The 27,902-nt window shown below is 47.0% G+C and overlaps 1 protein-coding gene across 1 annotated transcript in view; it reads right to left on the reverse strand.

Moving 5' to 3' along the window:
* The window catches only part of ZC3H3 (zinc finger CCCH-type containing 3), a 229,160-nt gene that overhangs the window by 26,607 nt on the left and 174,651 nt on the right, over positions 1-27,902 (reverse strand). The window contains exons 9-11 of the mRNA XM_058176624.1: positions 26,953-27,084; positions 8,023-8,192; positions 400-563 (exon numbers count right to left, since the gene is read on the reverse strand). Of these exons, the coding sequence (XP_058032607.1) occupies positions 400-563; positions 8,023-8,192; positions 26,953-27,084 (466 nt within the window). The remainder of the gene's footprint in view (positions 1-399; positions 564-8,022; positions 8,193-26,952; positions 27,085-27,902) is intronic.

A 27,902-nucleotide genomic window follows, 5' to 3' on the forward strand; every position in this document is an offset into this window, starting at 1 on the left:
GCACGCGTGCCACAGAGGGCACACGTAGCCACATCAGTGGGCAAGGAAGCTTTTGGCAAACCGGCCGTTTTCGGCCTCCAGAGGGCCTCTGGGGGTGAGGAAGGCCGTTTTCGCTCTCCCCAGACTCCCAGAAAGGCTCTGGAGCCTGGGGAGAGAGAAAAACAGGCCAATCGAGCCATCACGTGCCAAGAGCGGCGGGAGCGCCTGGAGAGATCGCACGCACATGCGCAGGGGTGGGGCATATAGAATTATGGGTGCACCCCCCCCCCACATTCCTGGCCCACGATGGCAAAAAGGTTAGCCAACGCTGTCCTAGTTCAATGTGTAATCTTCTACACCAACTTCGACCACTTTGAGGCCCGTGGACTTCAATTCCCAGAAAGTCCCCCTATGGCGTACCTGCTTCTTCCCCGTTTCTCTCTGACTTGGGGCCCTCCTCCTGGGGGGAGGTGGGGGGTGACTGGAGAGAGATGAAGGAAGGCTGCTTGGTCAGTCGGCTGTTTTGAGAGAGGATTCTGGGGTACCAGAAGGCTCCCCCTGTTGCTCCTTCCTCCTCTTTTTGCCTGCAAGAGAACAAAGAAAAAGCAAGTGAGGTGTTTAAAGAGAGACTGGCCAGTTATTGGTCTGGAATGGTCTAGGGTCTCCTGCTTGAGCAGGGGGTTGGACTAGAAGACCTCCAAGGTCCCTTCCGACTCTGTTCTTCTGGACTCTCAGCTCAGAGGCTGTGAGTTAATTCTGGCTTGAGCTGACCGCTACCTTCTCCCTCCCCTCCGGCCTCAGCCCTCCCCTTTCGGCCACCTGGCCTCGATTTCAGACCCCTCCAAGCAGTCAGGAGCCCCCTCCCCCAGAAGGAGAGGGAGGGGGCCCACCACTTAATGTGACCCACTTCATCATGTTTGACGTCTGCCTTGGCAGTGGCCACTACTCAAGACGGAGGTGCTATTTAAGAGCCCTTCTCACCTAACCCTCCCTGAAACCAGGCCTGCAATGCGGGCCTTGGGCCAGCTCCTCGTCTTCCCTTGCCCTGACGGATTCCTGCCTGCGTCCCCCCCCAGCCCCCCAAAGCACATTCTTACCTAAAAAGAGCAAGGAGGTATTTTCTGCCTCATTGACACCGGGGAAGCGGCCGAGGGGCCGTCCCGAGTTTACGTAGTTGCCCTGAATTAACTCGGCCGGGGTATTTGTGTGGCTTCCCCAGGCACTGCCATAGAAGGAGGGTTGGGGGTCTGCAGAGCTTCCCCAAGGACCGATATAGAGGCAGAGGCAGAGGGGGGGGGGCTAGGGGGGAGTCAAGCTCCTTTCCAGGTTACTACAATGGGGTTATCCCCGCAATCCATGGGGAGGTCTGGGGCTGAGCTCCTAGGCCAGGATCTTGCAACCTCTGCCTCTTTAAGACGGGTGGACTTCAATTCCCAGAATTCCCCAGCCAGCTAACTGGGGAATTCTGGGAGTTGAAGTCCATCCGTCTTAAAGTGATGGAGACTGAAATACAGGCACTGGTAGGCCTAGACTTACAACAGTTCATTTAGTGACCATTCAAAGTTACAACGGCACTGAAAAAAAGGACCGTTTTTCACACTTACGACCTACGGTCACATGATCAAAATTCAGAGGCTTGGCAACTGACTCATATTTATGACGGTCGCAGTGTCCCTGCGACCGTCTGACAAGCAAAGTCAGCGGGGACGCCAGATTCCCTTAACAACCGTGTCACAAACTTAACAACTGTGGTGATTCACTTAACAACGGTGGCAAGGAAGGTCATAAAATGGGGCAAAACTGGCTTAACAAATGTTTCACTTAACAACAAAAGTGTTGGCCTCAATTGTAGTCGAACATCGAGGACTAAGGGTAACCCTCAAGTTATGAACAGAACTGAGGCCAAGTTTTTGGTTGCTAAGCGAGCCAGTGGATAGAAGAGTTTTCCCCCGTTTTATGACTTTGCCTGCCATCGTTGTTAAGTGAATCACTGCAGTTGACTCTGGGGAATTAGTACGGGACAGGGTACAAATGAAGCGGGATGGGATGTTAACCACACACTGTCATGATTCCATAAGGGCCTCCTGCTCGAGCAGGGGGCTGGACTAGAAGACCTCCAAGGTCCCTTCCAACTCTTGTCATTCTCCTTTTTACACTTTGACGGCTGCCTGGAGGCTGACAGCTTCCAGACTGATGGGTTATTTATTTATTTGTTTTATTTATTTATTATTTAAATTTTTATACCGCCCTTCTCCGAGGACTCAGGGCGGTGTACAGCAGAAATAAAACATAGATATCGAAAAATTTTAAAATACAATATTCAATTAAAAATCTAATTCAATAAGCTGCATGTTAAAAATGTTGAATAAAAAGTAATAAATAAATTAAAACCCGTTAAAAAACCCCTGAAAACCCTCAATATTAAAATTAATCATTAGGCCAGCCCCGCTGTTATCACATCAAAGGCCCCCCGAGATGCAGCTACTAACCCCAACCTCTGGGGCTCCGTGGGTCAAACATTTTTAATATTTTAATAGGGATTGAATTTTAATTTATATTTAATATAAATTTTAGGGTTTTTTAGGTCTACATGTTTTAAATGTTTGCCAATTATATAATAAGTTTTTAAATTTCTGTTTTAGTTATAAATTGTTATTGTTTTATATTGGCTGTGAACCGCCCTGAGTCCTTCGGGAGAAGGGCAGTATAAAAATCTAATAAATAATAATAATCTAATAATAATAATAATAATAATAATAATAAGTGTAGACTGGTGGCTCCCAGGAGGAGGGCCTTCTCTGTGGGGACTCCTACCCTGTGGAGCAGAGCTTCCCCAAGGACCGATATAGAGGCAGAGGCAGAGAGGGGGGGGGGCTAGGGGGGAGTCAAGCTCCTTTCCAGGTTACTACAATGGGGTTATCCCCACAATCCATGGGGAGGTCTGGGGCTGAGCTCCTAGGCCAGGATCTTGCAACCTCTGCCTCTTTAAGACGGGTGGACTTCAATTCCCAGAATTCCCCAGCCAGCTAACTGGGGAATTCTGGGAGTTGAAGTCCATCCGTCTTAAAGTGATGGAGACCGAAATACAGGCACTAGTAGGCCTAGACTTACAACAGTTCATTTAGTGACCATTCAACGGCAGTGAAAAAAAGGACCGTTTTTCACACTTACGACCTACGGTCACATGATCAAAATTCAGAGGCTTGGCAACTGACTCATATTTATGACGGTCGCAGTGTCCCTGCGACCGTCTGACAAGCAAAGTCAGCGGGGACGCCAGATTCCCTTAACAACCGTGTCACAAACTTAACAACTGTGGTGATTCACTTAACAACGGTGGCAAGGAAGGTCATAAAATGGGGCAAAACTGGCTTAACAAATGTTTCACTTAACAACAAAAGTGTTGGCCTCAATTGTAGTCGAACATCGAGGACTAAGGGTAACCCTCAAGTTATGAACAGAACTGAGGCCAAGTTTTTGGTTGCTAAGCGAGCCAGTGGATAGAAGAGTTTTCCCCCGTTTTATGACTTTGCCTGCCATCGTTGTTAAGTGAATCACTGCAGTTGACTCTGGGGAATTAGTACAGGACAGGGTACAAATGAAGCGGGATGGGATGTTAACCACACACTGTCATGATTCCATAAGGGCCTCCTGCTCGAGCAGGGGGCTGGACTAGAAGACCTCCAAGGTCCCTTCCAACTCTTGTCATTCTCCTTTTTACACTTTGACGGCTGCCTGGAGGCTGACAGCTTCAAGACTGATGGGTTATTTATTTATTTATTTAATTTATTTATTATTTAAATTTTTATACCGCCCTTCTCCGAGGACTCAGGGCGGTGTACAGCAGAAATAAAACATAGATATCGAAAAATTTTAAAATACAATATTCAATTAAAAATCTAATTCAATAAGCTGCATGTTAAAAATGTTGAATAAAAAGTAATAAATAAATTAAAACCCCTTTAAAAAAAACCTAAAAACCCTCAATATTAAAATTAATCATTAGGCCAGCCCCGCTGTTATCACATCAAAGGCCCCCCCCCGAGATGCAGCTACTAACCCCAACCTCTGGGACTCCGTGGGTCAAACATTTTTAATATTTTAATAGGGATTGAATTTTAATTTATATTTAATATAAATTTTAGGGTTTTTTAGGTCTACATGTTTTAAATGTTTGCCAATTATATAATAAGTTTTTAAATTTCTGTTTTAGTTATAAATTGTTATTGTTTTATATTGGCTGTGAACCGCCCTGAGTCCTTCGGGAGAAGGGCAGTATAAAAATCTAATAAATAATAATAATCTAATAATAATAATAATAATAATAATAATAAGTGTAGACTGGTGGCTCCCAGGAGGAGGGCCTTCTCTGTGGGGACTCCTACCCTGTGGAACGAGCTTCCCCTTGGGCTTCGACAACTACCTGACCTTAGGACCTTTCGCCGCGAACTTAAAACCTATTTATTCCGTATGGCTGGACTGGCCTGATTTTAAATTCTAAATTTTAAATTTTAATTGAATTTTGATGGGTTTTAAATTTTTGTACTTTTATGGGGTTATTTTAAATTTTCTGGCAAATTTGAATCAGTTTTTTAAGGGTTGTTTTAATTATTGTGTATGTTTCTGTTTGTATTTTATTTGCCTGTTCACCGCCCTGAGTCCTTCGGGAGAAGGGCGGTATACAAATTAAAACATTATTATTATTATTATTATTAATAATAATTATTATTATTAACCATCAATTGTGTTGTAAATGTTGTACCTTGATGAACGTATCTTTTCTTTTATGTACACTGAGAGCATCTGCACCAAGACAAATTCCTTGTGTGTCCAGTCACACTTGGCCAATAAAATTCTATTCTATTCTATTCTATTCTATTCTATTCTATTCTATTCTATTCTATTCTATTCTATTCTATTCTATTCTATTCTAATAATAATTCAGCACAGTTGTGTGGGGCTACAGGCTTGGTCCTGCTTGATCTGTGGCTGCTCTGCAGAGCTCCAGGCCCGTGTGCGCTCGCCTGGCCCAGCCCCAAAGGCTGAGTGATGGGAGGAAGAGGGATGTGATGGGGGGGGGGGAGGAGAAGGTCACAGTCCCCCCTGCCGTTGCTGGCAAGAGGCACCCTCTCTTCTCTTCTCGGGCCGGGAAGATTTATAGATCCACCAGATCACCTTCAAGACAGTTGATTTAAGGCTCGGGACAGCCCTGAGCTTCCAACAACAGATCAGCTGGGTCCTTTTGCATATGCGGCTGCCAGCAGGACTGCAACAGAGGAAATCCTTGATTTACGACTACAACATTTCCGCTGCTAAAGGAGACAGCTGTTAAGTGAGTTTTGCCCCATCTGAAGAGCTTTCTTGCCACTGTTGTTAAGCGAAACGCTGGAGGGGTTAAGTCAGTACCACGGTTATTAAGTGGTTTCCCCCATGGGTCAGAAGGTTGCCAAAGGGGATCATGTGACCCCGGGACTCTGTGACCGTCATAAGTATGAGTCAGTTCCAAGCATTTGAATTTTGGTCACGTGACCATGGGGGTGGGGGTGGGGAGAATGTTGTAATGGCTATAAGTGTGAGAAACAAACATAAGTCATTTTTTTCCCAGTGCCATCGTAACTTTGGTCAGTAAATGAACCTGTTGTAAGTCGAGGACTACCTGTACGATCAGATAGGGAAGGAAGCGGGGAAGGAAGTGAGAGGCACAACAGGCCAACATGGCCCAGAATTCATTGATCTGCATCATTTGTGTGAAGAATGGAGTCGAGCTCTCTTGCTCCTGGGGAGGCACACCAGGCGGTCACCAATGTCCTTGGCTGATCAGAAGAAGACCGTCTATCACAGTGGTTCTCAACCTTTACAGTGCTGCGACCCCTTTAATACAATTCCCCACGATGTGGCGACCCCAACCATAAAATTATTTTCATTTTTAATTTATCGCGCCTGAAGCCGTATTGGCTAGCAATCTGAACTGCTTGCGATTGCCTTGAGGACGGAGGCATTAAAGCGGAGACTCCTCCCCTATTAAGTTTATGGTGCCTGAAGCCAGATTAGGCTAGCGATTGGGAGCGATTGCAGCTGGCTTGAGAGGGAGACATCAGAGCAAAGATTTCTCTCTTTTTTAATTCATCGCGCCTGAAGCCGAATTCGGCTAGCGATTTGAAGAGCCTGCAGCTGGTTTGTGGAGTCAACCATTGGAGCGCGATTCTTCGACTCGCAAATATACCTCCCATATTTCCGATGGTCTTAGGCGACCCCTGGCAAATCGTCATTCGACCCCCAACGGGGTCCCGACCCACAGGTTGAGAACCGCTGGTCTATCACCTTCGTTGGGCCGGTTTCTGTTGCCCAGAATGGCTGGCAGATGAGAGTTATGGATGCAGGGCACCCACTTCTAAATCTACCCCACCCCATCACACGCCCTTTCAAGGGTTTTCCTTTCAGCATTGATTCCTCTGCTGGCTACCAACTGCGGCTTCTAAAGGGGCTTTTTCAGGAGGGAACTGGACTTTCTTAGTTTGTTTTTCTTTGAAGACGTTTCGCTTCTCATCCGAGAAGCTTCTTCAGCTCTGACTGGATGGTGGGGAATGGAAGGATTTATGTTCCTTGCAGACAGCTGGTCATTTGCATCCTTTCTGAGAGCGGTTGAGGCCACTTGGAGGTTTGTCTGTGTCCTCAGTGGTGCTAATGGGTGTGGAGCCTTCTTGGAATTGCTGAAAGGTCTCTGTTGGAGACTGGAGACAGATGTCATATCCCTCCCCCTCTGTTGAGGGAGGGCTCTTAATTTGGACATAGATGGCAACCTTGAGGACACAGATAAACCTTCAAGTGGCCTCAATGACCCTCTAAAAGGATGCAAATACCAGCTGCCTGCAAGGAATATAAATCCTTCCATTCCCCACCATCCAGTCAGAGCTGAAGAAGCTTCTTGGATGAGAAGTGAAATGTCTTCAAAAGTCCAGTTGCTTCCTGAAAAAGCACCTTTGGGAAAACCAGGACCCGGATGACCGAAAATCTCCATAGACCATAACGTGTCACATTTTGAAGAGGTTCCCTGGCCAAGAACCAACAGGAATTCGGCACAAACTCTCCTTTCAGCTTTTGACTTCGTTTGGTGGAATGGGACAACTTGCTCTGGCCAAGCCATCCTTCTCGACTCGCCCCGGCCAACCCTCTGTGGGACAACTCGCCGTGAAACAATTTCAACGTGAGATAACCAAAGAGAGGAACTGGCAGAACTGCAGCTCACCAAAATCTTGAGGACTTCTCACCCTGCGGCAATTCACTTCTCTCTCTCTCCAGTTATTCCACCTGGAATTGTCCCAAAGCAAGTTGTTCCAGGATGAGTCAACCGCAAGTTGTCCTAAACCAGAGGTCTCCAACCTTGGGAATTTTAAAACTTCTGGACTTCAACTCCCAGAACTCCTCAGCCGGCTTTGCTGACTGAGGAATTCTGGGAGTTGAAGTCCACAAGTCTTAAAGTTGCCAAGGTTGGAGAGCCCTGTCCTAGACCCCCACTCAGGCACCTTCCTCTTTTAAGGTTCCCACCATGGCTGCAGGGCCAAGGGTCGAGCTTCGAATTTTGCTTTTGCTGTTTCACCCAAGGGGGGAGAGAAAGGAAGAATGGAATGTACCCCCTCAGCAACAAGACAAGTCATGGGAACCAAGGACACTTCAGCATGTGTTTGCCAGAGTCAAAAAAACTTTCTCATAACAATATTAAGAAACACAATCGGACGATGTGACCTGGTCTAATAGGGAGAGGGAGAATCTATACTTTAACTACACAGGTTTGCGCAGGAAATAGCTAGATCTGGTTTTGCTTTCGTACGTGCCGAAATGATGTGCTCAATAAAGCTTTGCATTAAGGAGATTGGATCGTCTCTGTCAGGCCTGCTTTGCTTGGGTTCGTTGGTCGGAACCATGACACCAAGACCAAGAAGAGCAGCAGTGATGCCAACCTGGCCACGGGAAAGAGACCCAGGCACCCAGGCTTTCCGTGTGGGAGAAGACAGAGTGATGGCAGCTCCTGAGGAGCCTCCTTACCTCCAAGTCTGCTTTGCATAGTTTCCCTGCTCAGGTGGGCAGGAGTTACTAGTGCCGGCTTGCTTGGCCAGGTGCTTCTTCTGGGGATGCTGGAGTTTGCAGCGGGAACCCTTGGGGCAGACGCCGTGCTTGGAGAAGTCCGGGCACACCAGTGTGTGTTTCTTCTTGCACTGAAAAAGGAAGACAACAAGATCCACCATGAATCAACAACCTAAGGAAAAAGGCAAGGAAGGCCTTCTGGAGCTTCTCCAAAGAAGGAGCTCAAGCGTTTAAGGAGCTGCTCAAATATCTGAGGTGGCTTCCCAAAGCTGGCCACCAGCCAGCCTGGAGGAGCTCGGAAGCTAAACGGGGACAGGGTCCAGCATCAACGTTACGGCCAAATAGCATTATCAGATAACCTTTCATGGGCTGGAAACACAAAGGCAATTAAACGCTTCTGGTCTTGAATTGCACCTTCAAACAGGTCTACGTTGATACAGGAAAGGCAAGACACACAACTGTGTGTGTGTGTGTTTGTGTGTCAATTTAGATGCTTCAGTGTGTGCCCAACTCAAGCTGAATCCACACGTTGAGAAGGCCAAGGCAATTTGCAGTGAATGTCGTGGAAATGTCACAAGTACAGGTAGTCCTCATCTTATAAACATTTGTTTAGTGACCGTCTGAAGGTCCAACGGCACTGAAACAAAGAGACTCATGGCCGTTTTTCACACTTGCGACCGTTGCAGCATCCCCATGGTCACACGATCGAAATCTGGATAGCACTAGCCCTTAGACTTATATACCGCTCCACAATGCTTTCCAGTCCTCTCTAAGCGGTTTACGGAGTCAGCCTCTTGCCCCCAACCATCTGGGTCCTCATTGTACAACCTTGGAAAGATGGAAGGCTGAGTCAGCCCTGTTTCAGTCAGAATCGAACTGCTGGCAGCGGGCAGAATTAGCCTGCAATGCAGGATTCTAACCACTGCGCCACTACGGTTCCTGCTTGGCAACTGGCGTATCCTTATGGCCTCCCAGGGTTACGTGATCCCCTCTTGTGACCTTCTGACAGGCAAAGCCTATGGAGAAGCCAGATATATTTTTTTTTATTTGCATTTATATCCCGCCCTTCTCCGAAGACTCAGGGCGGCTTACATTGTGTAAGGCAATAGTCTCATCCATTTGTATATTTATATACAAAGTCAACTTATTGACCCCCCAACAATCTGGGTCCTCATTTTACCTACCTTATAAAGGATGGAAGGCTGAGTCAACCTTGGGCCTGGTGGGACTTGAACCTGCAGTAATTGCAAGCAGCTGCTGTTAATAACAGACTGTCTTAGCAGTCTGAGCCACCAGAGGCCCGGTTCACTCAACAACTATGTTATTAACTTAACAACTTAATTTTTGCTTCAAAAGATGCATTAGGGCTTATTTTCTGGTTAGGTCTTGTTTTCGGGGGGAAACGTATATAAACTCTGAATCAGGAATTGCAGGCTGTATATAGCCTCTACGATGGCATTCCTTCTCAGGTTTTTTTCAAGGCTGATATTTCAGCCACACAGTTGGAGTGAGGGTACCGCTCGGACCCAAAGGAATTGCCAGACTGCCAGGACAGGCTGGGAGGGAGGCCACAGGCCCAGTCTTTTTCACGCATTGATTTTATTTTAATTTCTAATGACTTGCTTTCTAGGGTGAAGAAAACGAAGATATTTTCGAGGTGTTTAACTGACCATAGCCCAGTATGGATGGAATTATTACAAGGGAAAAAAGGTGGTAGAACATGGAGGTTGAATGAAAATCTGTTTAGATATGAGGATAATGTAACTTATTGTAAGAAACAGTTAAAAGAATTTTTTGATTTTAATATGTACAAAGGGACACCTATAGGAACTGTGTGGGAAGCGAGCAAAGCGTTTATTAGAGGGATATTGATTTATTTGGACAACAGGCAAAGGAATAATAAACAAAAGCAGCGTAGATATTTGGAAGAAGAAATTCAAAGGAAGCAACAGTTATTAATTCAAAACCCACAAGATCATAAACTTAAAGAGATCGGGCAACCATTTGACTGGAATGGTACATGATGTCCCTGCTTGAGGGGAGGGTGGGACTAGGAGACCTCCAGGGTCCCACCCGACGGTTCCTCCCTTTGCGAGAGGAGCAGAGGGAATTGGGATGTACTAAAACACGCCACGCTTTGCAGCTGAAACATGACCAAATATGGACGAAAGAAAAGGAGAGACAGGATGATGGTCGGAGTCCCTTCCTGGAAATATGGGAAGACGTTACATCCAAATGCGTGGGGCTAAATTTACACGTATGCGGTCTGCTTTCAAACCCGACCCAGGGAAGGTCTCCTTTGAAGTGCCTCCTTCTGCTTCTGGTTTATCCATCAGGGTTCTGGCGTGTTGCAAGGAGGCCGTCCTCTGAGGTTACGGAACTAATCCATCAGGAGCTGCACTCACACAACACCAACCGAGGCTCGGCCAGAGCCAAACCAACCCGCATTGCCGTCTCCCCCTAACCTTTGTCTGAGCAAGCGTGAAGGCTGGGCGGCCAACGGAGGGATGGGACAGGCCTGCCTCCGTGCTGAGGCTCCGACGGATGTTTTAAAAGCGATTTGTGGGACCCTGGACGTGGATGTTATGCGCACGCATGCGCAGGCAGAAGCTGTCACCTCTTAGTGGCGAGGACAATTCAATCCCTCTGACGTCAAGGGACAGGCTGGTCTGGAGCCGGGAGTGTCTAGAGATGCTCTCTGTGCAGGCAAGCTAAAAATACAGATCCCCCACCCACCCACCCAGTCCTCCGTGGCTGGGTATTTATACAGGGTGCCCTTCCTTGTTAGAAATTGAAGATGCCGCCTTGGTCCCTGGTGACGAGGGCTTTTCTCCTCTTGAACCTGCTCAAATCTTTGGTCTGGCCACCCTCCCTGGGGGGGGATAAGGAATGCTGGCACTCTCACACAGGAAAATATGTAACACTATCCGGGCAACAAGTGGACTAGGACCTGTTGACCAGCCTCTCTGCTTTACCCAGAAGAAAACCCACTGGATGCCCAGCTAATTCTGGAGCTGAGCTCTGCCCGCAGGGTTCTAATGACGCCATAGTTTGGCCTGCAGAAGAACGGAAGGGGCCTTGGAGGTCTTCTAGTCCAACCCTCGCACAAGCAGGAGACTCTATGCCGGGGTTTTCCACTCTTGGGAACTTTTAAAACTTGAAGCTGGCTGGGGAATTCTGGGAGTCCACATGCCTTGAAGTTCCCAAGTTTGGACATCTCTGTCCAATTCCATTCTGGACAAATGGCTGTCCAGTATCTTCTCGAAAACCTCCAGGGATGGTTGCCTCAAAGGTGCTTTTCCAAAAGGAAACTGGACTTCCTTGGGGTTTTTTCCCCTTTGAAAACGTTTCGCTTCTCATTCCAGAAGCTTCTTCTGTTGAGTCCCACAATGGACGAGCGGCTGCAAAAGTGGATAAGAGCTAGCAGAGAGGGCTAAATGGACTATTTTGATTAAAGGAAAAGCAATGCATGATTACTTTGGTTTCGACTTGGAAACCGCTTCTGGACTTTGTGCTCGAGGTGGGGGGAAAAATGAAACGTTGATTTTGGATTTTACCGATTAGATAGGTTTGTTATAAAAAGGGCTAGTTTATGTTATTATGTCAAAGTAAAAAACTGAGGTTTGATGTTATTATTTTATTCTACAGCACTGAAGGGAGTCGGAAGTCAAGGCCTTTTCTTTCTTTTTCTCTTCCCTTCTCCCTCCCCTATTTTTCCTACAATTCTGTTTTGTATTTTTGTACTTTATGTTATAAACTAATAACAATTAAAAAAGAAGCTTCTTCAGTTCTCACTGAATGGTGGGGAATGGAAGGCTTCTTTGCAGTCACGGTTAGCGCTCAAGAATATAAATCCTTCCATTCCCCACCATTCAGTGAGAAGTGAAGAAGCTTCTTGGTTGAAAAGCGAAACATTGTCAGAAGAAAAAACAAGAAAGTCCAGTTGCCTCCAGAAAAAGCACCTTTGGGACAACCAGGACCTGGAGGACCGAGAATCTCTACAGAGCTCCACCGATGGAGCATCCCACAACTGCTGGAGAGAAGTTGTTCCACTGATTAATTGCTTTAACTGTCTGGAAATTCCTCCTTAATTCCAGGTTGCTTCTCTCCTTGATGAGTTTCCATCCATTGTTTCTTGTCCTGCCTTCCGGTGCTTTGGAAAATAAGTTGACCCCCCCTCCCTCTTTCCTGTGAAAGCCCCTCAAAATATTGGAAGACTGCTATGATGTCACCTCCCAACATGACAACAGTCCCTGGCCTGTCTCCTCCAGGCTGTTGTAAGATGTCAATCATGGCTGGGTCATGGTGAAGAGGGAGGGAGGGAGGGAGGGGGGACACTCTGATCCCAGCCAGATGAAACGCTGCCCTGCCACGCCTAACAAGAGATGCAAAATTGCATGTCGGGTAGAACTACGCGCCAACGATAAGCATCCACAGAGGCCTCTTGGGCACTGCCCAAGAAAACACAGAGATTCGGTTACTGTGAGCCTCATGTCAGATGAGGTGAGGAGGAGGAAGAGGAGGAGGAGGAGGAGTGGTGGGGGCTTAGAGGTGTAAGGGGGCCATCTCATTCTTGGAGATATTTGATCTGGTTCACCTGTCGGGGAAGCTAATTTTACCCCTCTGGCTAGATCCTGACCCGCCGGCTGGCCGGTTGCACTATAAAAAGGAAGAGCAAACATCTCGAGGGGCATAAGAAAATCCAGCAGGAAGTTCAGGATGGGGAAGGGGGGAGGGCAGAGTCGTAAGGGACCTTGGGGGTCTTCTAGTCCAACCCTCTGCTCGAGCAGGTGTCCAGACAAATAGTTTTCCAATCTCTTCTTGAAAACCTCCTGTGATGGGACCACCCACAACATCTGGAGGCCAGGTCTTAAAGCAATAAGGGAGGGGGGCTCCCCAAACACCTGCCGATCTTCAGAGGGATTCCCTGGGAACAGGAAGAGCCCCCCACCCCCACCCCACCCACAAAATCATCTTGCTGAGAATGGGCTTCCCACACCCCTTGCCTCCAGAAGTTGTAGGTGTTCCATCACTGGTGGCTTTTAAGAAGAGGCCGGGCAGCCAATTCTCTTGAAACGGTCTTTTGGCCTAGGGTCTCCTGCTTGAGCAGGGGGTTGTACTAGAGCAGGGGTCTCCAACCTTGGCAACTTTAAGCCTGGCGGACTTCAACTCCCAGAATTCCCCAGCCAGCAGAGCTGGCTGGGGAATTCTGAGAGTTGAAGACCGCCAGGCTTAAAGTTGCCAAAGTTGGAGACCCCTGGACTAGAGGACCTCCGAGGTCCCTTCCAACTCTGTTATTCTGCATTCTGCTGTGCCAGCGTCATATGCCCACAGAGCCTGGCCTTTCCCAGGAGGGCCGTTTGGGAAAAGGAGGGGCCGGGAGCACAAATTGAGTGGCAGAAGGACAAGAGCTACGTCCAGCCCTTCGCTTTATTTCAGGAGGCGAAAGAGAGGCAGCTGGTCGTAAGGATGGATTTGCCTGGCATCCCCCTCTGGCAGCAGCCTGCAAAACGGTGGGCATTCCTGGCTTCCGGCTCGCCGGGCTGCCTGCACCCATTGTCCACAGCCTTGCCCCGGCCCCAGGGAGAGGAGGAAGGGGGTGCCCACTCGACTCACAAATCCTGGATCTGGGGCCTGTCTCTGGGTCACCAGTTTTACCCTCAGCAAGTGTCCCCACTCCCGACCTCTGAAGGCTATTTCACTGGCATCTGCCTTCCTGTAACTGAAATTCCTTATTTCATGTCCTTCCCCCTGGAAGGACTGGAACTTCTGCAGGAATAAAATGAGTCTTCTGGAGAACAGTTGGCATTGTCACAACTGCGGGCTGCCCTGGCCAAGGAATGTGAAGACCCAGTTTGTTTGTCTGAATAATAGATATACTGACAAATAGGGAGGGGGAAAGAAGGGAGAGAAGGAAGGGAAGGGAAGGGAAGGGAAGGGAAGGGAAGGGAAGGAAAGGAAAGGAAAGGAAAGGAAAAGAAAATGAAGGAAAGGAAAGAAGGGAAGGGAAGGGAAAGGAAAGGAAAGGAAAGGAAAGGAAAGGCAGTCATACCACCTCCCCCCTCTTCCCACTTTCCAATTATTATCAGATTCTCCTAATTTCTTTCCGGCTTAACATTTTAAACCACCCTTTCTCTTCTCTCTCTTTTAACCTTTTCGATTATGTACTCATTTTTAAATGGTGCAAGCTGACTTTTGTGCAATTGTGAGCAAGGAAGAGAGAAGGAGGGAGGGAAAGAGAGAGAGAGAGAGAAATACCCCTTTTAGAGAAACAACTGACCACACTGGCCCAAGTGTTATCACCTATTGTCACTAGGCAGCTTTTGAGTGACACCAGAACCTCCAAAAGGGCAGACCCCCCCCCGGGTGATATTTGAGGAGGGGGTCACCGGCAAAGGCAGGTACGTTAGCAGAGACAGGAGCCTGCTGACCACCTTCAGACCAGCGCTGCCCCCTGCTGCAGCCAAAGAGCAGGAGACGGTCTCCACCCTGGCCTGTTTCCCGGCTCTCAAACCATGGTTTGCAGCCAGGATGGAAGCGGAGGTGTAGGAAATGACCAGGCTGAGACTGAGGGAGGAGTCAAACGCGTCATAAGCCTCGAGTCCCTTTGTGCCCACAAGAGATCTAAATTCAGCCCACTTTGAATTCTGCTGACTCTCATCTAATTCGCTTTGACTGTTCGTAGTTCAGATTCTTCTAACAGAGCAAAAAACTGCAGAAACCCTATATATTCATTTGAACTGTCTGGATCTCCTGCTTTCCCGCGCTTGAAAGGAGGCCTTGCTTCGCCCCGAAATAACCCAAGAGAGTGGATCATTTAACGGTGGCCGGCCTTGGGACTTGCTTCCCACATTCCTAGGGCCGTCCACTGCTGAAGGCATTGGGAAATAGAAGGAAAAATCAAATTTTCAGGCGACATTAAACTGGCAGGAATAGCCACCATCTCAGAAGACAGGCTCAGGATCCAGAAGGATCTCGATGGACTTGGTCCCTTTTCAACAAAATGAAATTTAATGTAGAGAAAGGTCAGAGTTTACAGTAGTGGCCAAAATTGTGGAAACCTTTTGGGAAAAGTGTATTTTCTAAAACACCACTTTTTTGGGGGAGTAGTACCATAAAATTATATATCAATGGAAAGATAATTTAATCAAGAATGTAATGCAATCACTTTTATGAAGGATTTGCTTTTAGAACTCAAAAATACATTTTTCCCAAAAGGTTTTCACAATTTTGGCCACTACTGTACACTTAGGCAAGTAAAAAAATTCTATTCTAAAACCAAATGGGCAGGTACAAGGTAGGTAAGACCTGACTCAATAGCCACTAACTGCAAGACAGACCTTGGAGTCCTAGCAGACAATCACTTAAATATGAGCCAGCTGTGTGAGGCAGCAACCAAAAAAGCCAATGCTGCATTAACAGAAGGATAGAATCAAGATCATTTGAAGTATTTCTAGTACTGCTTTACAAAGCCTTAGTAAGACCACACTTGGAATACTGGCTCTAGTTTGGGTCACTATATGATAAAAAAAATATTGAGATTTTGGGAAAAATGCAGAGAAGGGCATCAATTAGAGGGCTGGAGGCTAAAACAAGAAGAATGGTTACAGGAATTGGGTATGCCTAGTTTAATGAAAAGAGGGACTAGGGGGGACATGATAGTATCTTCCAATATCTCAGGGGTTGCCACAAAGAAGAGGGGGTCAAGCTATTCTCCAAAGCACCTGAAGGCAGGACAAGAAGCAACGGATGGCAACTCATCAAGGAGAGAAGCAACCTGGAATTAAGGAGAAATTTCCTGACAGTGAGAACAATTAACCAGTGGAACAGCTTGCCACCAGAAGCTGTGCGTGCTTCATCACTGGAGGTTTTCAAGAAAAGACTGGACAGCCATTTATTTGAAATGGTATAGGCTTTCCTGCTTGAGCAGGGGGTTGGACTACAAGACCTCCATGGTCCCTTCCAAGTCTGCCATTCTGTATTCTATAAAAGTTCAGAAGAGAAAGTCTAGGGGCGACATGATAGTCTTCCAGTACTTGAGGGGCTGCCAGGAAGAAGAGAGGATCCACCTATTTTCCAAAGAACCGGAAGGCAAGACAAGAAGCAACGGGTGAAACTAACCAAGAAGAGAAGCAACCTAGAACTAAGGAGAAATTTCCTAACAGTGAGGACAATCAATCAGTGGAACAGCTGGCCTCCAGATGTTGTGGCTGCTCCAACATTGGAGGTTTTCAAGAAGAGACTGGATGATCTGACATGGAACGGAGTCTCCTACTTGAGCAGGAGATTGTATTAGAAGACTTTCAAGGTCCTTTCCAACTCTTGTTACCCTGCTATTCAAGTCAAGTTGCCTTTTGCAAAAAAAAAAAAAACCTTTGGGACAACTGTGGCTTGGATGATGGAGAATCTCCATGGACGTTTAGCCGGCTATGCGGAAAGTGCCCCATTGCTACAGGGAACCTGGCTGGAAGAGGCTGGCTGGAAGGCCAGAGGGTCTCCCCAGGACCCCTCCCTCTGCACTGACACTGAACCCACCCACCTTCCTGCCTTTGTCCTTTGCAAAGTTAAACAAAAAAAAATAAATGCCGACAGCTGGTCTGTGCTGTTGTGTCTTGGACACACCGAAGAGAGAAGAGGGAGGGAGGGAGGGAAGAAAAAAACAACAAGGAACGAGAAGAGATTTACTCCCGTTCTAAATTATTCACACGAAAAGGGACTGCGCATCTTTAACAAGCCATCGTTTTATGAACAAGGTTAACATTTTTACTTGATTCAGTAGAATATTATAAACTCTCCGGGGCCCATTTGAGACTTTCTACGTTGCGCAAAAGGAATGCACTCAGCACTTTTGATATTATTTAGAGAATAAAATTAACCCTCCACGGCCCAGGCTGGGTATTTTCTCTCCCCCGTTAAATATGGCGTGCTCAGCAATTCCATCCCCCCTCCATATATTTATATATTTATTTATATATATATATATATAATTACAGGCTGCTATCCATCATCTGTAGGAGAATGTTTTTCTGACACTCCAAAAGTGATGCCGTAAGCACGTTGGCTAATAGAATAAATATTCTAAATATCTCTTTTATATTTTCATTTAAATTGGAATATTTTAAAATAATTGCAGCCGGGCCAGCCGGGCATCTGGGGCTGGGGCTGCGGAAAAGCAACCCAATTACGTTCGCTCTTCCATTTAGGACGTCGGGTTTCTCGTCACAAACTGGGCACCTGGTTGCGGGCTCGGCTGCAAAACTCAGTTAGTTAGCAAAGGGTAATTCGCTGGCAGGTGCTGATGCCAAACCCTGCCTCTAAAGAGGTATCCTTATTCTGCGACTCTGTCAGTCATCTTCCGGCTGGCTGGCAGTGGGTCTTTCCTGAAATCCTACTTTTGGCCGCTCTCTAGAACCGCGATGGGGATAAGCTGCAGGTAGATGCCTCCACCACAAAGCCTCAAAGCATTCCTGATTTTACTGGGATGGGAGAGGAGGCCATTCAAATCAGGAGGAGTTTTAATGATGGAGGGAGGTAAGCAGTGGGGTGCCACAAGGGTACCATCCTAGGCCCAGAACTCTTCAATATCTTCATAAACGGAGAACTCATCAGGTTTGCAGATGACACTAAGCTGGTAGGAATAACCAACACTGCCTAGAAGATAGGCTGAAGATCCAGATGGATCTTGACAGACTTGAATCCTGAGCCCTATCTAACAACATGAAATTCAATGCAGAGGAAATTGCAGAAAACTGGGGGAAACCAGGTTTCTTAATAGCAGTGACTGTGAGAGGGATCTTGGAGACTTAGTGGACAACCAATTAAAATATGAGCCAGCTGTGTGCGGCGGCAGCCAAAAAAGCCAACACAATCCTAAATTGCATTAACAGAGGGATACGGTCAAGATCAAATGAGGTACTAATACCACTCTGTAAAGCCTTAGTAAGACCACACCTAGAGTACTGCATCCAGTTCTGGTCATCACACTATTAAAAAACGTTGTTGAGACTCTAGAAAGAGTGCAGAGAAGGTTCCCCAATTGGGTCACGAAACATCTGCAAGAAAACCGCCAAGTGCAGAGAGCGCCCAGGACCCCACAGTTCAATCCTGAGTTACAAATATTCCCTTCTATCGTGACCACTCAACTACCTCTGCTGGTAGCCCGTGGACTATCTGTCCACTCCCCTTACCCCTCTTATCTCTTGACGTTTCTCGTCCCTGAGAAGATCGCAGCCTCTTCCAACACTCTCCTTGTGGACAACTCTTCTTTTTACCTTGAGGGTCACCCCTGAGCCACGGCTGGCACCCAGCCACCGTATGGTTTTCTCCTTCCCCACTAATGGAAGGCTCCCCCCACACTTCTAATTTTTCACATCTTCCTGAAGACCGTCAGCACGAAGGACGGGATGGTGGAATTGGCCCACTGGACTCTGCTTTTAATTAACTCAGCAACTGGGCCCTTCTGGAGCATTAACTACGAGATGAATGCCAAATCCTCTCCGAGGAGGTTGTTGCAAGGGCTCTGGAGTGTCCCTGGATCTATCTGGCAATTGCAACGTCTTGGATGGAGGAGAGGGAAGGAAGCCTTCCTAGGTGCAGGGAGCCTTTCCATGCGTTTCTCGTCTTCGGAACTGGGAGCCCAGACTGGTCCCATTCAGGAGATTAAGACTTGCTGGGATGGAGTGAAGATCAATCAATAAAGGCGGATAAAGAAAGATCAACCTTAGCGTTGTGTTCCTCCACCTTGGCAGCTTTCGGATGTCTGGACTCCGACTCCCAGAATTCCCCAGCCCAATTATATCCTCTGGATTTTCACTGCAGAAATTGCAGACCATAGGATCCATTTGCACCACTCAGGTGACCCCGAGGACAGAGAGAAACCTACAACTCTCTAAAAAGGATGCAAATGACCAGCTGTCTGCAAGGAATATAAATCCTTCCATTCTCCACCATCCAGCCAGAGCTTGAAGAAGCTTCTTGGATGAGAAGCAAAACAGCTTCAAAAGAAAAAACAAAAAAAGTCCAGTTGCCTCCTGAAAAAGCACCTTTGGGACAACTTCAACTTTGTTCACTGGAGGAAGAGCTGGATGGAGTCTTAAAACACAGCACTGTATAATGATTTGGTCACCATGAGACAAGAAAGATGTTGAGTGCTGATAAGAGCACCAAAGATGATTATGAGGCTAAAACGATACTTAGCACTAGCACTTAGACTTATATACCGCTTCTCAGTGCTTTACAGCCCTCTCTAAGTGGTTTACAGCATCTTGCAACCAGCAATCTGGGTCCTCATTTTACCAACCTTGGAAGGCCCGAAGGCGGAGTCATTCTTGAGCCTGGTGAGATTCGAACTGCCAAACTGCAGGCAGTAGCCAGTAGTACTGCACTCTGACCACTGTGCCATCGTGGCTCAAAACTATACAATGAAAGGTTGCAGGAACTGGGATATGTCCAGTCTAGTGAACAGGAGGAAGAGGAGGGTGTGTGTGACATGATAGCATCTTCCAATATCTGAGGGGCTGCCTCAAGTAAGAGGGGGTCAAGCTATACTCCAAAGTAGCTGAAGGCAGGACAAGAAGCAACGGGTGGAAGGTCCTCAGAGGAAGACCCAATCTGGAAATGAGGAGGAATTTCGTGACTGGGAGAATGATTAAGAATTGGGACAGCTTGCCTCCTGGAGTTGTGGAAGATCTTCAAGAGAAGATTGGCCAACCGTTTGTCCAGGACGGGATAAGGACTCCTGCCTTGAGCAAGGGGTTGGACTAGAAGACCTCAAGGTTCCCTTATCAGCGGGATTCCATCGCCCTCTTCATACCATGCCAGTAGAGCTGGCAGGAGCTGCTTCCCTTTCATGCCACTCTGGCAATTCATTCACTGAAGAAGAAGAAGCGACGGATGGAAACTTATGAAAGAGAGGAGCCACTTGGAATGAAAAATTAACTTCCTGACAGTGAAAAGAATAAACCAGGGGAACGGTTTCCCTCCAGAAGTTGTAGGTGCTCCATCCCTGAAGGTTTTCAAGAAGAGATTGCACGGCCATTTGTTCAGAATGGTATAAGAGTCTCCTCTCTGAGCAGGGGGTTGGACTAGAAGACCTCCAAGGTCCCTTTCAATTCCATTATTCTGTGAATTAATCAGTGGGACGGTGTCGTGTCCCACTCCTCCGCTGACGGCTGGGTCCGGGAAATCCGAATCAGGCTTGCCTCTGCAGCTCTGCCCAAAGTCCTAGCAAAGTCCTCAGAGCAGGCAGGAGACCAGTAAGTGACTTCAGCAAGATAAGTTCGACTTTTGCCTGACTCAGAGACTGCCAGAAAGCAGATCCTTTATATAGGCCATGGGGTGTGGCTCCATGACTCAGCACTCATTAAGGCCTGCCCCTCCCTTCCCTCTGTTGCCTCCGCCTCTCCAATCTTCTGATGCGAGGGTCACTCCAATCAGCTGTTCTTGGGAGTAAACCCTCCTCAGGCTCACCTGCTGTGGATGAGGGGGAGGGGTCTAGCTGCTCCGTTTGCCTGGGCATGGAGTCAGGGCTGGGGCCGGGGGGTGCCCCCTCCTCTGCAGCTTGTCTGGGCATGGAGCCAGGACTGGGGCCGGGAGGCATACATTCCTCAGTGTTCGGGAGCAGGTAAGAAGGCCCCGGCTGCTGTGAGAGCGGGCAAGACACAACAGACGGCTTGCCTCCAGACATTGTGCGTGTTCCATTGCTGAAGGCTTTTAAGAAGAGATTGAACAGCCATTTGTTTGGAATGGTATAAGAGTCTCCTCTCTGAGCAGGGGGTTAGGCTAGAAGACCTCCAAGGTCCCTTCCAACTCTGTTACTCTATTATTTAATCAGTGGGACGGCTTGCCTCCAGACGTTGAGGGTGCTCCATCAATGGAGGCATTTAAGACGAGGCTGGACAGCCATTTGTCTGGAATTGTATAAGGGGTTGGCCTAGAAGACCTCCGATGTCCCTTTCAACTCTGTTAATTCTGTTAATTACGGCCTAATTAGTCATCCCTATTCCCAGAACTAAGGAGATGTCCAGATAAGGGCCAGCCATGGCTGTGCCCAGCACTTGGTTCAACGGTGAACCAGAGCAGCTGACTGCATAGCCTGCTCAAAGTAGGACATGATATAATCACCTCTGCATTGTCCCACCGATCAGCCCATCCAGCTCTCCACAGGCAAAATGAACTCCTGTTTTATGGGCAGTGGAACAAGGCTTGAAGATCGTGTCCTGCCCAGAGGCACCTGGGATGTGACTAAAATCTGAGCAGTTAAATTCGAGCGATGGTCGCCGGGCTCCCCTGCCTGTCATCAGGAAGGGCTGCAGGATTTAACTTTGATTTTAGTGTTTATTTATTTATAATGGCTTTAGTCTGCTTTTCATTAAAAGTAATCCCAAACTAGGTACAATTAAGCAGGCTCCGGCCATAAAGAGAGCTGTTGGAACGATGATGGCAATATGGTCAGGAACGGTTGAACAAATGGGCCATCGACGGACGCAGAAAAGCAGCGGGATGGAGCACTAGAATGACAGAATAACAGAGCTGGAAGGGACCTCGGAGGTCTTCTAGTCCAACCCCCTGCTCGAGCAGGAGACCCTCTACAATTTGACATAAGTGCCTGTCCAGTCTTTTTGCAAACTTCCACTGATGCAGCACCCACAACTTCTGGAGGCAAGATGTCCCAACGATTAATGAACAGAATCACAGAGTTGAAAGGGACCTTGGAGGTCTTCTAGTCCAACCCCTTGCTCAAGCAGGAGACCCCAGACCAGAGATGTGTAACCTTGGGAACTTTTAAGTCGTGTGGACTTCAACTCCCAGACTTCGCCAGCCGGCATGAGATAACAGTAACAAAATTATATAGCAGCACATAATACTATATATGTTTCCAACTCTGTCATTCTATGTTCACGTTCTATGGTACCCATAGGATGGAAGTAGGTAGTCCATTTTGTAAGGTGTGAAGAATTCAAGAAGTTATAAACAAGTTAGAGGTTACATTTTAAAATACTTTGATTCACAAAAATAGAATAAGTGTTCTATATGTTAATATCTAGGCCATTTATCCAATTAAGTGCAATATTTGTTAGTTGGAAACAGAGGTGGGCTTCACATACCACCGGTTTGCCCAGCACTGGAAATATGAGCACGCGTGTGTGGCTTCACCATCCACGCATGCGCGGAGTGTCACAAAACACGGCAATTCTCTCGCTCCCGCCATCCACAGGTGCATGCGGCATCAAAGAGATGTACTTTCAGGTTTGCCAGATTCCGCCTGTGTAGCTTCACAATAACGCAGAATTAGCCCAACGAACACGGTTCGCATCTGGTTCGCCCCGCAAGGCCGACATAACACAAACTTTATTTATATTGGTTAGAATTCATACGTTTACTGGGAAAGTTTTCTTTAGTTGTGGGATAATGTTGACTGTCACCCCCTTTTCCTGACACGATGGCAGTGTTCCAGTATTGGAGGGGCTGCCCCAAAGAAGAGGGGGTCAACTTATTCTCCAAGACATCAGAAGGCAGGACCGGAAGCAACGGATGGAAACTAATCTAGGAGAGAAGCAACCTGGAACTAAGGAGAAAGTTCCTGACAAATTAATCCGTGGAATGACTTGCCTTTACAAGTTGTGAATGCTTCATCGTTAAGAGTTTTTTTTAAAGAACTGGGCAACCATCTCTCTGAAATGGCACAGGGCCTCCTGCTCGAGCAGCAGGTGGGACTAGATGATCTCCAAAGTCCCTTCCAACTGGGTTATTCCGTTCCTCTGATCAGAGAACACAAAGGATAGGAGACAAAAGGGTTCCTTCCAGCCAAACGCACATCTTTTCTTGAATGTAAAGAATGTGCTGCCATCAGCGTATTGGTTTTGTTTAGTGTGCAAGCACGCGCTACAGTGTGCACAAAAACCCACTGGGGTACGACGTGCCTTTTCTCATGCTGGAGACGAGCAAATTCTTACCTATCTTAATTCTGTCAATTTTTTTTTTAAAGAAAATGAATGTCTTTCTAACGTTTTTCCAGGCAAATATCCACAAAATAGGACAAGTTATTAATAATGGTGACGACTGCGGAGGTTCCTTGACATACGAGGAATCGGAATTCCCACTGCCAAGCGAGCTGATTGTTAAGTGAGTCGTGTCCAGTTTTACGAACTTTTATGCTGCGGTCGTTATGCAAGCCGCAGTCAGTCGTTAATGGAGCGCCGCTTTGGCTAAACAAATCCGGTTTCCCCCGCTGACTTTTGCTTGTCCGAAGCCGGCTGGGAAGGTTGCTGGTACATTCATAAATACACACCGGTTGCTAAGCCCCTGGATTTTGACGGTGGGATGGCTGCGATGGTCGTTGAGTGCAAGGAACGGTCGTAAGTTGTACCTTCAAATAGTCACTAGCAGTTCAGAGTTACGACCGTTGCAGCATTCCCACGTTCACGTGATCAAAATTCGGAAGCGTAGCAACTGGTTCATAATTATGACCATTGCGGTGTCTCTAATCTCCTTTTGCAAAGTCAATGAAGGAGCCAGATTCACTTAGTGACCGGGTGACTCCCTTATCAACTGCAGTTAACAACGGAGGCAAAAAAGGTTGTAAGATGGGCCAAAACTCACTTAACAAATGTCTCACTTAGTGACAGAAATTTCAGGCACAATTGTGGTCGTAAATCGAGGACTACGTGACATCCCCTTCAAATGATCCCAGATTCCAAGGGAAGGGAATCAAACCGCCAACATTTGGTGCCCAAATCTGAAAGCAGCAACAGATAATAAAGCGATCGCGGAGCAGAACGGTTCCTCTAATCTTAAAGTGAGCACAGGAAGTCCTTGGCTTGTGACCACAATTGAGCCCAAGATTTCTCTTGCTACGCCAGACATTTCTTAAGTGAACTCTGCCCCGTTTTATGACCTTTCTTGCCACCGTTGTTAAGCGGATCAGTGCTGTTGTTCAGTTAGGAATATGGTTGTTAAGCGAAGCTGGCTTTCCCCTTGATCCAGGTCGCAAAATGGGATCACCCGACTCCAGGATACTGCGACCGCCATAAATAATGAATCGGTGGCCAAGCGTCTGGATTTTGGTCACGTAACCATGGGGATCTTGCAACCGTTGTCAGTCGGAAAAAAAGGTGATAAGTCACTTTTTTTTCAGTGTAACTCGTAACTTTGAGCGGTCACTAAGCGAACCGTGGGAAGCCGAGGACTCCCTGTATTTTAGGTGACCAAACCTTGGGAGTAGAAAAAACAAGACCGAATGGCTCCTTTCAATTCCTGGTTCGCTGCTTAAAACATCAAAGCCTTGTCTATCATGGGAAGGAGAGACGGCTTCCCTAAACAGTCCCTGCTCCGACTCCTCCAGTTCAATTACACATTCACACACGCTCACATTCCCTGAAACAACGGCGAGGAGCATCTGAGGTTGCTGAGCTTTTTTTCCCCCCCTTCTTCTTCTTTTTTAACATCAGCTTGGAAAACAGAAACGGGTCTTTGGATGACCTGGAATCGGAGGTGCTATTCAGCCCGTTTCAGGGGAACTGGTAGTGGCAAGCGTTGGTAGGCCTGCCCACCCGCCTCGCCTCCAAGTTGTGCTATTTAGGCACATTTTCGAGGCCAGGTGCCTGCGGGGTGAACCAATGGGAGAGGTAAGTGAAACCCAGCCCTGCCTGGAATGCTGAGCAGAACCTACTAAACCAGCCGTGTCCGAGCTTGGCAACGTCAAGATTACTACGGAGATTCTCATACATCATCCAGGTCATGGTTGTCCCAAAGGCAACTGGACTTTCTTGGTTTTTTTCCTTTCAAGATGTTTCACTTCTCATGCAAGAAGCTGAAGAAGAACTGAAGAAGATTCTTGGATGAGAAACGAGAAGGTTTCCAAGGGGAAAAAAACAACAACCAAGAAAGTTCAGTTGCTTTTTGGAAAAGCGACTTTGGGTTTAAGACTTGTGGATTTCAACTCCCAGAATTGTGGATTTCAACTCCCAGATTTGTGGATTTCAACCCCCAGAATTACCGATTTCAACTCCCGGAATTATGGATTTCAACTCCCAGAATTGTGATTTCAATTCCCAGAATTACGGATTTCAACTCCCAGAATTATGGATTTCAACTCCCAGAATTACAGATTTCAACTCCCAGAATTACGGATTTCAACTCCCAGAATTACGGATTTCAACTCCCAGAATTACGGATTTTAACTCCCGGAATTATGGATTTCAACTCCCAGAATTGTGATTTCAATTCCCAGAATTACGGATTTTAACTCCCAGAATTATGGATTTCAACTCCCAGAATTACGGATTTCAACTCCCAGAATTACGGATTTTAACTCCCGGAATTATGGATTTCAACTCCCAGAATTGTGATTTCAACTCCCAGAATTACGGATTTTAACTCCCAGAATTGTGGATTTCAACTCCCAGAATTCTGGGAGTTGAAGTTCACAAGTCTTCAAGTTGCCAAGCTTGGACTACCCTGTATGAACTGAAGAGCCCTGATCTGTCATGATCTGAAGATGGTGAAGGAGACACCCCACTTCTCCACTTGAAGATGGGTCAAGTAAAGGGACTTCACAGTCTTGGCCTTTGCAAGGGCCAACCAGAGAGGAGTTACAAGCCGAGAACAAGCTGGATCCTCACCTTCTCTCCCAAGGGACAGTAGCCCTTCAGGAAGTCCGAGCAGACCTCTGCTTTCCTGGACACGTAGACGTGGCTGTACGGACAATCGTTGTTGCTGCAGATTCCCTTCAGGAAGTAGGAACAGACGGGCATCTGACAGGGGGAAGCAAAGAGAGAAGAGGATTGAGTGAGGACCTTCTGCGAGTCAGAAAAAACAAACCAACCCCCAAACCCATCCCTTCCACTTTGTAGGAACGTGAGAGTACCACTCTACAGTACACCGGAGAGGTCATATTTGCAATTTTGCACGGAGAGCAATGAAGATGAAAAAACTTATGAGGAGTGAAATGTCTATGGAGATTCTCCATCCTCCAGGTTGTCCCAAGAGGCAACCAGACTTTCTTGTTTTCCTTTGAAGACGTTTCACTTCTCATCCAAGAAGCTTCTTCAGCTCTGGCAGGATGGTGGGGAATGGAAGGATTTATACTCCTTGCAGACAGCGGGTCATTTTAGAGAGTCGTTGAGACCACTTGGAGGTATCTCCATAGACAGTCACTGCGGTTGTTAAATTAGTCACACGGTTGTTAAGTGAGTCGTGTCCAGTTTTAACTCCCAGAATTATGGATTTCAACTCCCAGAATTGTGGATTTCAACCCCAGAATTACAGATTTCAACTCCCAGATTTGTGGATTTCAACTCCCAGAATTGTGATTTCAACTCCCAGAATTATGGATTTCAACTCCCAGAATTATGGATTTCAACTCCCAGAATTATGGATTTCAACTCCCAGAATTACGGATTTTAACTCCCAGAATTACGGATTTCAACTCCCAGAATTACGGATTTTAACTCCCAGAATTGTGGATTTCAACTCCCAGAATTGTGATTTCAATTCCCAGAATTACGGATTTTAACTCCCAGAATTATGGATTTCAACTCCCAGAATTATGGATTTCAACTCCCAGAATTATGGATTTCAACTCCCAGAATTACGGATTTTAACTCCCAGAATTACGGATTTCAACTCCCAGAATTACGGATTTTAACTCCCAGAATTGTGGATTTCAACTCCCAGAATTCTGGGAGTTGAAGTTCACAAGACTTCAAGTTGCCAAGCTTGGACTACCCTGTATGAACTGAAGAGCCCTGATCTGTCATGATCTGAAGATGGTGAAGGAGACACCCCACTTCTCCACTTGAAGATGGGTCAAGTAAAGGGACTTCACAGTCTTGGCCTTTGCAAGGGCCAACCAGAGAGGAGTTACAAGCCGAGAACAAGCTGGATCCTCACCTTCTCTCCCAAGGGACAGTAGCCCTTCAGGAAGTCCGAGCAGACCTCTGCTTTCCTGGACACGTAGACGTGGCTGTACGGACAATCGTTGTTGCTGCAGATTCCCTTCAGGAAGTAGGAACAGACGGGCATCTGACAGGGGGAAGCAAAGAGAGAAGAGGATTGAGTGAGGACCTTCTGCGAGTCAGAAAAAACAAACCAACCCCCAAACCCATCCCTTCCACTTTGTAGGAACGTGAGAGTACCACTCTACAGTACACCGGAGAGGTCATATTTGCAATTTTGCATGGAGAGCAATGAAGATGAAAAAACTTATGAGGAGTGAAATGTCTATGGAGATTCTCCATCCTCCAGGTTGTCCCAAGAGGCAACCAGACTTTCTAGTTTTGCTTTGAAGATGCTTCACTTCTCATCCAAGAAGCTTCTTCAGCTCTGACTGGATGGTGGGGAATGGAAGGATTTATATTCCTTGCAGACAGCTGGTCATTTTAGAGAGTCGTTGAGGCCATTTGGAGGTATCTCCATAGACAGTCACTGCGGTTGTTAAATTAGTCACACGGTTGTTAAGTGAATCTGGCTTCCCCATGGACTTTGCTTGTTGCAAAATGGGATCGCGTGACCCTGGGATTCTGTGACTGTCATAAATATGAACCAGTTGCCAAGCATCTGAATTTTGATCAAGGAGGAGAGATGTTGCAATGGTCCTAAGTGTGAAAAACGGTCATAAGTCCCTTCTTCAGGGCCACTGAAATTTCGAACGGTGTTGTACGTCAAGGACTTCCCGTTGTGTGAGAAGCGAAGGGGAAGGGAGGGAACGGCAAGCTAGAAGGCAGAACAACAAAGGGAGTTTTCAAAAGCAAAGAGTTTATTTTTAATTGTCTTTTAACTGCAGGCTACTCCAATAAAGGAGAGGGCTCCAGGGCTCTCTTGGCGATCGGCCGTGGCTTGAC

This window comes from Ahaetulla prasina, chromosome 3, assembly GCF_028640845.1.
Source record: "Ahaetulla prasina isolate Xishuangbanna chromosome 3, ASM2864084v1, whole genome shotgun sequence".
Lineage (NCBI taxonomy): Eukaryota > Metazoa > Chordata > Lepidosauria > Squamata > Colubridae > Ahaetulla > Ahaetulla prasina.